Source organism: Melitaea cinxia, chromosome 19, assembly GCF_905220565.1.
Source record: "Melitaea cinxia chromosome 19, ilMelCinx1.1, whole genome shotgun sequence".
Classification (NCBI taxonomy): domain Eukaryota; kingdom Metazoa; phylum Arthropoda; class Insecta; order Lepidoptera; family Nymphalidae; genus Melitaea; species Melitaea cinxia.
In genome coordinates this window covers 8,707,372-8,720,915 of record NC_059412.1, presented here as the reverse complement: position 1 = coordinate 8,720,915, position 13,544 = coordinate 8,707,372, and the positions used below count along the sequence as shown (strand labels likewise).

The 13,544-nt window shown below is 33.8% G+C and overlaps 1 protein-coding gene across 1 annotated transcript in view; it reads right to left on the bottom strand.

The window, feature by feature from the left end:
- Positions 1-1,043: 1,043 nt before the first annotated feature.
- The window catches only part of LOC123662724, a 37,915-nt gene continuing 25,414 nt past the window's right edge, over positions 1,044-13,544 (bottom strand). Inside the window, exons 6-17 of the mRNA XM_045597527.1 lie at positions 11,347-11,478; positions 10,068-10,231; positions 9,343-9,454; positions 8,194-8,303; positions 7,714-7,811; positions 7,119-7,416; positions 6,598-6,685; positions 5,166-5,294; positions 4,706-4,828; positions 3,654-3,737; positions 3,141-3,220; positions 1,044-1,073 (exon numbers count right to left, since the gene is read on the bottom strand). Coding sequence (XP_045453483.1) covers positions 1,044-1,073; positions 3,141-3,220; positions 3,654-3,737; positions 4,706-4,828; positions 5,166-5,294; positions 6,598-6,685; positions 7,119-7,416; positions 7,714-7,811; positions 8,194-8,303; positions 9,343-9,454; positions 10,068-10,231; positions 11,347-11,478 — 1,448 coding nt within the window. The remainder of the gene's footprint in view (positions 1,074-3,140; positions 3,221-3,653; positions 3,738-4,705; positions 4,829-5,165; positions 5,295-6,597; positions 6,686-7,118; positions 7,417-7,713; positions 7,812-8,193; positions 8,304-9,342; positions 9,455-10,067; positions 10,232-11,346; positions 11,479-13,544) is intronic.

The following is a 13,544-nucleotide window of genomic DNA, read 5'->3' as shown; positions in this document are numbered from 1 at the left end:
CTTTTCACATAACATCAAAAAAGTTTTATCTACATATACCTACCTACCTACTTTTTAAATATTACGATGCAAGTGTTCAAAACTAGACACATTTTGACAATAACATCTGACATTTACATTGCTTATGACCTTACCATACAATAAATGTCGTTAGTTCTGAAGAGGTCTGTTGGAAACATAACAAGAGTAGAACAGTAAAAGTAATGGCAGAAAATATTGTCAAATATCGTATATGAATTAGGAAAACATACATTCGATTATTGAGACGATTATAGACTTACTAGCCGACCCCGCAAACATTAATTTATATGAACACATCATAAAAATCGGTCCAGCCGTTTAGGAGGAGTATGGTAACTAACACTGTGACACGAGAATTTTATATACATATAAGACTAGCTGACCGCGCAAACGTTGTTTTGCCATATATGCTATAAAGCTCCTTAATAAAAATCCTTAAATAGATGTTATTCGATTCTCAGACCTACCCAATATGAACACAAAATTTCATGAGAATCGGTCAAGCCGTTTCGGACGAGTTTAACTACAAACACGAGAATTTTATATATTAGATTACGGGTATAATTTGTTTTTAAACTTTAAGGGTCATTAGCATTTGTGTGTCAAACGGGAATGTTACCGTTTTGTTAACCGGCTTCAAAAAAGGAGCAGTGTGCGGTGTGTTACTTTTTACTAGGTGTGTCGATTTTTATTATTATTTTTGTAATCGAAAGCTAATTGTCATTTGATCCCATTTAAATAAAATTGAGATCTGGTCAGTCTTCTCAGAGTTATCTCTGATAACGCGTATTTACTTGACTATTTTCATATATTCGTCTACCTACGTTATATTACTTCATATAATTGAAGTTGTTTAAGAAAACTGGCTTAAATATACCATTTTACATATAAACCTTAATCGACATTTCGTCAGTAATAAAAGACTGTATTATAAAAATAATATATTATTACTAATAATAAACAAATTATGACTTAAAACTAAGCTACTTTTCTTTTAAACGTATACGTTTCATTAGCCCGTATCAGTCCGAATCAGACAAGGGAATGATTTCCTGAAAAAGAAAAAAATTGAAACAAAACACATCGGACTATATTCTTTTTAACCGACTTCCAAAAAAGGAGGAGGTTCTCAATTCGACTGTATTTTTTTTTTTTTTATGTATGTTACATCAGAACTTTTGACCGGGTGGACCGATTTCGACAAATTTTGTTTTAATCGAAAGGTGGTGTGTGCCAATTGGTCCCATTTAAATTTATTTGAGATCTAACAACTACTTTTCGAGTTATATCTAATAATGTGTTTTTACTTGACGCTTTTTTCGTCGACTTACGTTGTATTTATACCGCATAGCTTTCTACTATATGTACCGATTTTGATAACTCTTTTTTTGTTGGGAAGAAGATGTCCCTAGTTTGGTACCATGATAAGGAAACCAGGATCTGATGATGGGATCCCAGAGACATCAAGGGAAACTCTCGAATATCCGCAATAACTTTTTACTGGGTGTACCGATTTTAATAATTTTTGATTTAATCGAAAGCTGATGTTTATCATGTGGTCACATATAAATTTTATCGAGATCTGATAACTACTTTTTGAGTAATCTTTGATAACGCGTAGTTGCTTGACTATTTTTTCGTCGATCTACGTCCTATTACTTGTCGATGTAATTGAAGTCGGTTTTTTTTTCGTTTGCGAGCAAACACAATTATTGGTTATTTTATTTGTTAAGTTGCATGCGATTGCTTCTATTTTCATTGACTAGCCTGTTGGCGCAGTTTGTTGTGACCCTGCTTTCTACTCCGGGGGTTGTGGGTTCGATTCCCACCCCGAGTCTGGGCGTAATATATATTTATTTCTATATATAGTATTTATATGTAAGTTTATAAAAAATATATGTAGCAATACAGGCGGCTGTTACCTATAACACAAGCATTAAGTTGCTTACTTTAGGAACAGATGACCGTGTGTGTATGTTGTAAATATTTATTTATTTATTAATCATTTTTATTAAATTATGTTTTTGTAAGTTAATGTAAACTATACGAACTAATAAGCAATTAAAAAAATAGTAACAATGTATTACAAACTAAAAAGATAATCCAGTTTAAGCTATACGTATATAAAACTTTCAAACTAGTTACTAATAAAAATAAGGCTTAATCTTGACTAACGAATGTCAAAATCATTATTACGCTTTGTTGGTAAAAATGTATTTACATAATTGTGTTTGCTCGCAAACGAAAAAAAAAAACGACTTCAATTACATCGACAAGTAATACAACGTAGATCGACGAAAAAATAGTCAAGCAACTACGCGTTATCAAAGATTACTCAAAAAGTAGTTATCAGATCTCGATAAAATTTATATGTGACCACATGATAAACATCAGCTTTCGATTAAATTAAAAATTATCAAATTCGGTACACCCATTAAAAAGTTATTACGGATTTTCGAGAGTTTCCCTCGATTCCTCTGGGATCCCATCATCAGACCCTGGTTTCCTTATCACGGTACCAAACTAAAGATATCCTCTTTCCAACAAAAAAAGAATTATCAAAATCGATACATATAGTAGAAAGTTATGCGGTATAATACAACGTAGGTCGACGAAAAAAGCGTCAAGTAAAAACACATTATTAGATATAACTCGAAAAGTAGTTGTTAGATCTCAAATAAATTTAAATGGGACCAATTGACACACACCACCTTTCGATTAAAACAAAATTTGTCGAAATCGGTCCACCCGGTCAAAAGTTCTGATGTAACATACATAAAAAAAAAAAAAAAAAAAAATACAGTCGAATTGAGAACCTCCTCCTTTTTTGGAAGTCGGTTAAAAATATGTCGAATTTCGTTAATTTGTAATTTTGTTGTTGTTGAATTTGTAAAAAATTCATTAGTTTCGATTTTACAGCTGCTTAACATAAATCAGTCTCAAAAATTATTTTTTGAAAGCTCTGGATAATACTGATAAACAGTTTGAACACCAATGAACGTTATTACTTCTAACATAGCATTAGTGTAAGCTGTGATGATATTACAATTATGTTTTAATGAAATGAATAAATAAACCATGTAAGTGTATAGATACTATGACACAATTAAGATTCTCACTTCAAATTTTTCAATAAATATATCCGAGTCTTCAGACGGAGGTCGGTTTTCGATATTGTCTACCGATGTTATTTGTGGACCTTAAAGAAAACAAAAATTTTGGTAAAAGGCCAATCATATAAATTAGTAACTTTTATTTAATGTAATAATATTGAATACTTCTGTTTAATTTTTTCTGATATAATAAAGTTATGGCATTATATTTTAGTAGAAACTATGTAGGCGATTTTAAAAATCCTAATGCTGTTAGGTCAACTTACTAAGAACTGATACAGATTTTTTTAAAGTATCTCCACATTAAGCGCATACTTTATAAGAAAAATCTTATAATTCGACAATAAATGTAAATTATGGCTAGTCAACATAAAAACTCTGCAAGTACACGTTTAAAAGTAACAATTTTTAAACATAAGGTGTTCGACTTCTAACTGTGTCCTTCAAATGGAAATCTTAAAAGAACGCAGTTAGAAGTAGAACACGTTACAGGATATATTTATTAAAGGCAAACCTTACCCAATGGAATGCATCCTATAGGGTCGAAGAGGTCCAAGGAAATGAGGTCGAGAGGTGATGAGGACACAGGAGAAGATAAACAAACTGTAAAATAATATTAGTTTGATTCAGCTTCTAATATCCCACTGCTGGGCATAGGTCTCTTTCTCTATGTAGGATAACAGACATCAAAACCGGAAAGAAATATTTGTTCAAATACAAGTATTCATTTCGAGCGGGAATCGAACCTACAAACCGCCGGTATTTGGGCACATACACGGGCATACATTGGGCACGCGCACCACTAGATCAAAGCGGTTGTTGAGGAAACACTATTACCTTATAATTATTTTTTAGTTATTAAATAATAGTTTAGCTATTCATAATTAAATCTTTTTTATCATAAATTAAGTCCATACAGTCTTGTCAGAATAATTCTCGATCATGCGCGGTAGTCTTTCTAGATCGTTCCTCTATATACATGTTATGACAAAACAAGTCTATATTATATAAAAATGAATCTTCTATTTCCCTTGGTCACGCCATCACGTGTTAACGGCTGAACCGATTTTGCTAATTCTTTTTTGTTTTCTTTGTTTTTCTTTGTTTGGTGAAGGTTATTATCAACAAAAAAAAAAAATTAAGAGCATTGCGCGCAAAATTAGAAAATTTAAGTCAAGTAAGTTAATGTCAAAATCGCCGCATACTATGGATATCGTGCGGATATGCTTGTTATAATATTTTATAAATGAAATAATTATTAATTACTAGCTGACCCGGCGAGCTTCGTATCGCCTAACACAAACTTTATCGTATGGTATTAAAGTTCAAATTGACTTTTAACTATTATCACAAATCTTTTGTATGGGAGTATAGAAAAGTGTTGTTTTTAGACTTTTTCAGGAAATTTAATTTTTTTTTTTTAGAATTTTTCTCTCCGTAAGAACCATCCTCGTACTTCGAGGAACATTTTAAAAAAAGAATTAGCGAAATCGGTCCAACCGTTCTCGAGTTTTGCGCTTAGCAACACATTCAGCGACTCATTTTTATATTATAGATGTACAATTTCTCACCAGATCGTAGACTCTGCTCATTATAGGTATTTAGGTCGAGACGTCGCATCGGTTCCAAAGGAGGAAGGGCAGAGGGTGGAGAAGAGACGGGAGCAGTGCATGGGTTCACTTTGTTTGTACCATCTGAAAGTTTATCGGCATTGATTTAAATTTGAAAAATACACAATATTCCTTAGGACTGAATTTAATTACATAAATTTGTCTAATTGAGATTGCTAAAGTTTTAACCGTTTTGCCCGTCTATATAAAAAAATATGATTTTTTGCTTATGAGTCAAATGTTAGTTGTTTAACCAATAATGCTACAATGTTATTTTTTAAAAAGTGTAGAAGACCTTTGCAATGCAACGGAAAATGTTTGTATATAAGATATTGTAGTTTAGGTCATTAAAATTTTGAAAATAACTATTTTTATCAATCAAGGTAATACAACAAGTTTATGAAATAATTCACGTTTTTACCATTAGATGACAACGCACTGTGATAGACGTGGTGTGGTTCCTCAACTGACAACTGAAGTTTTCCTCCAGGGTTCATTTTGGGAACTACAGTGGCTACTACTGGTACACGAATTTGAACAGCGCTATTTCCTTCAGATGGACTTGCTAACGCTACCTCCTGAAGTTAAAATGTAGGCATGACTCTATTAGATTTGGATATTTATGCTTTGTCTAAAATATTATTGCCTGAAGTTTTATCACTTCTAAAATTATTAATAATTTAAAGTAAGTAATAGTTTAAGCCCAGGCTAAATCTTGGGAAGAACTGTCATTAACGACTAAAAACCGTATTTAAACAGCGCTCTTTCTTTCTGATATACTGGACCAAGCTACCGTCTTAAAGTAAAAGTTTGCTGTGACTTTAGTCGATTTATGAATTTGAGCTTCGTCGATAATATTATTCTTACCTTATCATTACTTAAAAGTATTACTAATATTATTAAATATATGGACTCTAGATTTACTAATAACTTATCAGTTAATGCGGATTTTGAAGAAGCAAATTCGAACACATCAAAAGGTAGGAGCTATATTGCTTTGATTTAATACTTAAAGACGACCCAGAGCAAAGTAATGTTACTGAAAAAACCGTCGTCAATATAAATCTGCGTATCTCGAATAAAAATGTTCAGCTTTTTAACTAAAATTATTTATTTCTTTATTTATTTTTTATAACATACATATGCGGTCGCCTGTTCCTATGTTAAGCAACTTAATGCTTGTGTTACAGGTAACAGCCGGCTGTAATAACTATATTTTTTTTTATAAAAATAAATAGAAATAATACATATATAAATACATAAATACAAATATTACACCCAGATTCAGGCGGGAATCGAACCCGCAACCCACGGAAAGCAGGATACTACAAATTACGCCAACGAGCTAGATTTTATTTTACAGTAAGATAATATTGTACAGCAGTTTCTGTTACGAAATAATAATGAGCAAAAGAGTTTAAACATATATTTGTTATAAAACAGGGCGCTTTAGGAGCCGATCTATATGTGTAGTACTTTTTATACAATTAGGTCGGCATACAAGCGCACCTTATGGTAAGCGATTACTATAGCTTATATTCGTAGATGCCTGCAATATCAAGAGTATCGCAAGCACGTTGCCGACTCTATCCCCAATCCCCCAGGAGCTCTGGTCACCTTACTCACCAACAGGAACACAATACTGCTTGAAAACAAGTATTATTTAGCTGTGATCTTCTGTAAGGTCGAGGTACTAACCCAGTCGGGCTGCTCCAGATTTTGAACAGGATATTTCCTGCTGTGCCCTACCAAAACCTTAATCAAAATTAGTCGTAGTTGTTTATTGAAACTTAAAATACATGACTGATATACTCTCCGTCTTTTTATCAAATTGTTTCCTTTTAGAAATAAACTTACCTGACTCTCAGTCGACAGACTCTCATTGTTAAGAACAACCTTACCGCCAATTTTCAAATCTTCTGCTGTTGCGGGTACCAACATCTACGAATATTATTTATCGAAATTTCATTTCTTCTCGTGATTTCATATATTTTAAATCATTAGGGATATTTTGTTTATATTATCGAGATAGGACACATGAGTTCACGCCATTTTTGGCGTGAACTTGTGGACGCCTATGTCCAGTAGTGGACTGCGAAAGGCTGCTGTGATGGTATGTGATCGAGATAGGACACAGTAGGAAATATCTTGCGCAAAATTTGGAGTGACCCGACTGGAGAAGTACCTTATAGTAGACTACAGATAAATAACACTGTTGTCAAATGGTGTTGTGTTCCTGTGGTGAGTAAGGAATTAGGGTCGGCAACATGCTTAAAATGCTTGTGGTATAGAGGACGTCCATAAGCTACGGTATCCGCTTAGCATCAGGCGGACAGTACGCTTGCTTGCCACCATAGTACTAAAAAAATCTTACCTGTTTACCACCAGGAAGTTGCGTATCAACGATTTTTACAAGCACTGGAGTACCATTATCCGATTTCAGCAAAGCAAAAGGTGTTTGTCTCGTAGCCAAAGCTACTCCCATATGGTAAGTATTGATAGGGTCTACTATCACTCCACCCCACGGTGATGCGTTCCATAAATCGGTGGAGAATAATTCAGACTTTATACCATCCAGCTGGATCGGTTTAGGCCATATTTGTGTAGGTCGTTCTACTGATGGTAGGTAAGGACCGACAGATGACGTCACTTCACATTGATCTGTTTGTGGTCTAAAATTGACAAATATTTGAACGATTTAATTACTTTTTAATTAAAAGAAAATCTGCTTTTTAAACAATCTTGTGAAACTATTCGCTACGATAGTATTAGAAGTATCTTAAACCAGTGCCTTTACAAAGAAAACTAAACTAAACAATATCTTCTTTAAATAAAAAAATAAAAAAAAACTAGTTTGTTATTACAATGTTTGGCGCTAGGTAAATTTTCACCAGAAGATCAACTACAACAATAAAACATTTTTTATACTGTTACTTAAATTTAAAGTTATTCATCAAATTTCAGCTCACCTTGCTGTATCAGTTTTTGTCTTATTAGCAGATATAATTGGACCGCGTGGTGCGTTTCTACTCTTAGCTTTATTTACGTTGCCTTCATCGGGATGGGCCTGTTCAAATAAATTATAGTTTTTCTTCTCTTAGTAATATATACTTATCGTATTAAAATTATTTTAAATATTTTTTTTAGTATCTAATATATAGAAATCTTTGGTTTTACAGTGTTTGTTGCCGATTTTTCAAAACGGCGTAGGTGTTTGATAAAGTCTTTATATATTTTTATATACCCCTAGGTGATGATGGTCTTTCTAGCCGCATGACGGAGCAACGTTTGCTTGGTCAGGTCGTAAAGTTATAATATCTTATCTTTTAGTTTCTAAAGCGACAAAAGTAACTTTATCACCAAGACCATAGGAGGTAAACTTCTTATATTCTATTAACTTAGGCTATGTGGTAGACGGAAACTATAGTAGTCAAAATTGGGACACTTACTTTATTTTTGTGACAAACAAGATTGGACTGTTGATTGAAGCCTTTCAAGCAAATATTACAGCGATATGGCCTCTCGTTCGTGTGCGCATAAAGATGGTTCCGAAGGTTACCTGTAAAATTTACTAATAAAGCACTAATTTAATTTTATTAACCGTCGAAAGTTCCCATCCCATTCTTTAAACGCCTCAACGTATTTAGTACGGAAAAATCAAAAATTAGAAAAACTACACTAAAATAGAACAAATTAAAACTTCATCATTCATCATCATCATTCCAGCCTATTGCAGTCCACTGCTGGACATAGGCCTCCACAAGTTCGCGCCAAAAATGCGTGAACTCAAGTGTGTTGCCCATAGTCACCACGCTGGGCGGGCGGGTTGGTGACCGCAGGGTTGGCTTTGTCGCACCGAAGACACTGCTGCCCGTCTTCGGCCTGTATGTTTCAAAGCCAGCGGTTAGAGGGTTATCCCGCCATCGGTCGGCTTCTTAAGTTACAAGGTGGTAGTGGAACCTTGTTATCCCTTAGTCGCCTCTTACGACACCCACGGGATGAATTAAACTTGAAAATACTATATTTCCAGAATTTGAGGTGCCCCTAGCACTCTTATTGTTTCAAAATTATTATTAATAAGGTATCATTTTGAGATAAATTTACCAATAAGTTTATTAGAATTTGTTATAAAACAATTTTCTTTTCAAGTCTATCACTTTTATCTGTTTGGGATCATCCATTCACCGTGTGAGGATCAAGGGAAAAAAATTACGAAATATCACTAGGAGGGGTGGGGAGTATTTATTTTAAGTTGAATGCGCGATTTCTTAACCAAAAAACAACCAACTAACACCTTGTAACTTTGATGCTTGTCTGGAAATTTGTATCACAATGCCTAACTTTAAAACTTAAAATTATATTTTGAAAATTGTAATATACTTTGCACAAAAAAATACAATTGATCCCACAAAAAAAACACGTGATTAATGGACGACCCCTTTCTTGTCAGTTAAGTTTATTTAGAAAAGTTTCATAACTATACATTGATAATTTCTAACAGAAATATGACACGTTAGACTACTACCCTAACTACAGGTAGGTTTCTATTAGAGGTTACTAGAAGGACATGGATGAGGATAGGAAAGTAACAGGTAAACCTTTCTGATGAAAGCCTTTTGGACAGATATGACACTTGTAAGGCTTCTCGTCGGAGTGAGTCTTGCGGTGGGAGATGAGGGTGGATACGCGGTTAAAGGTTTTGTTGCAGACCTAAACAATTTAGTTTCATGAATATTAAATAATTATAGTTAGGTGTTTTTTCTTCTGCTAAGCATAATTATGAATACTAGTGGTCGCCCAGTGGTCGAAATTCGACCATAATTAATTTAAAAATTTGTCTAACATAATTATGTCAAGTTGGTCAAAAATTTAGAAGATTATAAACTTAAAAATTTATGTAAAACAAATCCTAATTCAAATTATAGATGCAAAGGTTTGGGTGGATATTTTAACTCTCTTTCACCAAAAATTCTGAACCTATTTCTTATTGTATTAAAAATAATGGAGACAAATAAAGTCCCAGAACAAAATAAAGGTTAATTTTCTACTTGTTTTGTAAGAGAATCAGAAGTTGAAGTTATGCTGGTTTTTTGTCATTTTTGTCAAGCTTTCGATTGTCTATTTTAGGGAAATTTCTGGATAACTTTGATTACAAGGCAATTCGAGTTATGGTTAACGGACAAAAGATTACGTTAAATAATTAGAACTTAAATTATAATAGCCCAGTATATTTACAAAATATCATCAGCTAAATATTGCCCAAGGCTGGACAAAATTGTCTTCTATTGCAGAGGCAACATGAAACTATGTAAAAATTTTATACCTCGCAAGCATAAGGTCTTTCAGCTGAATGTATGGCCCGATGTTGGCTCAGAGTGGAAAGTTGACGAAAGCTCTTGGAGCATTCGTCACAGTGGAAATTTCTCTCGTCGGTGTGAGTTGGTAGATGTCGCATCAGAGTGTACTGGTGTTGGAACTCACGACTGCCTGGTTGAAAAAATTTATGCTATTAAAATTTTGATTTCTAATTATAACAAATCTGCAAGTATTACAAAAATTAAAATTACTAAGAAAAAAGTGAGCATTATTTACTGTACAACTTACAATTGGCATTCTTCTCGCTTAATAGCTATATCTACCAGCTAGCAACCAATTAAATGATTAAAAATACCGTTGATTTTGCTTTACTTCTAGATTGAAAGCTTTTTTATCAATATCTCATTACACTTACTACCCAGTTTAAAGAGATTTTAGTGTTAGACAACATACACTAATATACTCAGATATATATATATATATATATCACTAGCTGACCCGGCAAACGTTGTCTTGCCGCTAAACGCTATTAAGAAATAGGGGTTGGTGGTAGAAGGGTGAAAATTTAGGGTTGTATGTATTTTTTAATGTTGTATCATAAAAAAATAGAAATTAAAAATATTGTCTAAAAAATAAAAAATACAAATTTAGGGGTGGACTACCCCTAACATTTAGGGGGGTGAAAAATAGATGTTGGCCGATTTTCATAGATACCGGATAAGCACAAAAAATTTCATCAAAATCGGTCAAGCCGTTTCGGAGGAGTATGGCAACGAAAACTGTGACACGAGAATTTTATATATTAGATATACTTTAACTGAAGTAGGAGTAACTGAGGAAATATCCTGCTTAAAATCTTTAGCAGACCGATTGGGGAAGTACCTCGACCTTACAGAATACCACAGCTAAATAATACTGCATTCAAGCAGTGTTGCGTTCCTGTGGTGAGTAAAGTACAAGAGCTCCTGGGGGGATTGAGGGTAGGGTCGGCAATGCGCTTGCGATACTTCTGGTGTATCAGGCATCTATAAGCTACGGTAACGACTTACCATCCGGTGAGCCGTACGCTTGTTTGCCGACCTTGTCGTATAAAAAATACTTAGGTTACACTTTACATTTTCATTCTTACATTTCTTTTTTACTTTCTCCATAGGCCAATCTAAGCATATAATTATTATAATCGTATTTTCACTTTGGCTTTTTCATTAATTTATTACTTTACCAGATCTTTTACATTACCTACAAGCCTAACTCTTATACATATATAATATAAAGAGTGCACTTACATATACCACATTCCCATAATTTAACAGTCCGCCCATGTCTCTTGACATACTTGACGTAATGATATCTGGAGCGGGGGTCTGTCTTATCAACCTTGTGAATATTTCGACCTTTTGATTGGTTCATAGAGATATCTGAAAATTATTAATAAAGTAATTACTTTAAGATCTGAAAGGAATGATTATGAGATACGAAACTTCATTTGAAAGTTTTATAGAGTTAAATAAATTTTCAATATATTAATTTTGTATTCTGTTAGCTCGTAACGCATAACGTATTGGGTGTTTCAATATGACAATATCGCACCTTTAATAAAACAAAGATGTAACTCAAAATTTGTGGATTTGGAGATTTTACAAGAAAACCCGTCTTCGTCGCATAAAGAATAGGTAGACTTCGACTCCGGCGTTTTAACTATAAGATACAGAGAGATACGCGACTGTTGCTCTCTTTTCTATGAACTGGAACTGACAAGTCAGTTCTTATAAAGTGGCGTGATTCAGAGATGCACCGGCAGTGATCGCAGATTAAAGTGCTGCCGTTTTGAGTAATATCAAATAATTCGATATTAGATTAAAAGGGATTTAAAATAAAAAGATGATTTTTGTTATACTTCATTCTCTCAGAAAACACATTTGATAATGATGTGTAACATTTGGATTTACTTCGGTTTTGTTTTAAAAACTGACAAATTTTACAAAGTTAACGCCTAACACTTCAGTTTTATATTGAAATATATGCCTTAGTTGTTGGAGTAATTGGTTAAGTATCACTTTATTGTAATAAATAAGGCTATTTATAAAAGTCACTTTTGTTTACTTCTTTTTATTATTTAGAATGACGAAAGATAAGTAAAAACTTTAAACATTAATTCCCTTTTCGTGTAAAAGTTAAGAATAACTTGTAACTGTTGTGCTTATTTGTATAGGTTTTGAAAACGGAGTCGTCTTAGAGCTCACAATTTTTGTTAAGTTTCAGCGTATCGAGCGTAAAAGTTATAAGATAAACATAATAGTGTATCATTACAACCTATACAGTCCACTGCTGGACATAGGCCTCCATAAGCTTTCGCCAAAAATAGCGTGAACTTATGTGTTTTGCCCATAGTCACCACGCTGGGCAGGCGGGTTGGTGACCGCAGGGCTGGCTTTGTCGCTCCGAAGACGCTGCTGCCCGTCTTCGGCCTGTGTATTTCAAAGCCAGCAGTTGGATGGTTATCCCGCCACCGGTCGGCTTTTTAAGTAATATAATAATAGTGTAATAAGTTATAAAAAATTTTTCATCTGATTACTGTAATAAATGTGAAAGTTTATGAGGATGACGTATGGATGGATGATTGTTACTCTTTTATGGCAATACGACTGAATAGATCATTGTCATTCAACAATGCTGCTATTTTGACATTAAATAATTATGATTATTATTCATCCTTAAAATATACTACAGTTTTATCAATTATTGTTATATTAGACTAAAGAAGTTATGCAGGTTGAAGAGGAAAATCAACAAAATACATATATCTCCAGAGGCCAAAAATGTAACTGCAGAGCTGACAAAAATGATGACACCGACTCAATATTTTACTGTCACTTATGAGTTGACGAGAAAAATGCCACCTAAATAATACTAGCCATTTACAGTCCTCTGGTTCGTCTTCAAGATCATCTTAATCTAGTTCCGATTCATCTAGCTCATCATCGTCAAGCTCTTCTAGCTCATCTTCATCCAGTTTTTCAAGCTCCAATAGTTCAATGCCTACCCAAAACCCTGCGCCACAAAACTTTACAACGGATTGTGAAGAAAAGACGTCTTACACCAATTAACCACAAAATACTGAGCAAAATATGAGCAAATTCAGCTGAGAGAGCGACGAAATTACAATAGTGTGGCCAGTTACAATATTTCTCCAGTATAATACTATATATATACACAGATCTAAGTGACGTCGACCTGAGTGACGACGATGCACTGTAGATTTTAATACGTTGTTTAATAAGCCTGTCAACAGAAGAAATTTTATGTTTGAAAATCAAAGTTCTTCTGACTCTGACTGCAATAATAAACCAAATATTTGTCAGTCAGTTCAGCCTATTGCAATGCACTGCTGGACATAGGCCTCCCCAAGTTCGCGCTAGACATCCCGGTTTTCCGCAATCCTCATCCAGCTTACACCGGCAATCTTAGGTAGATCGTCGGTCCA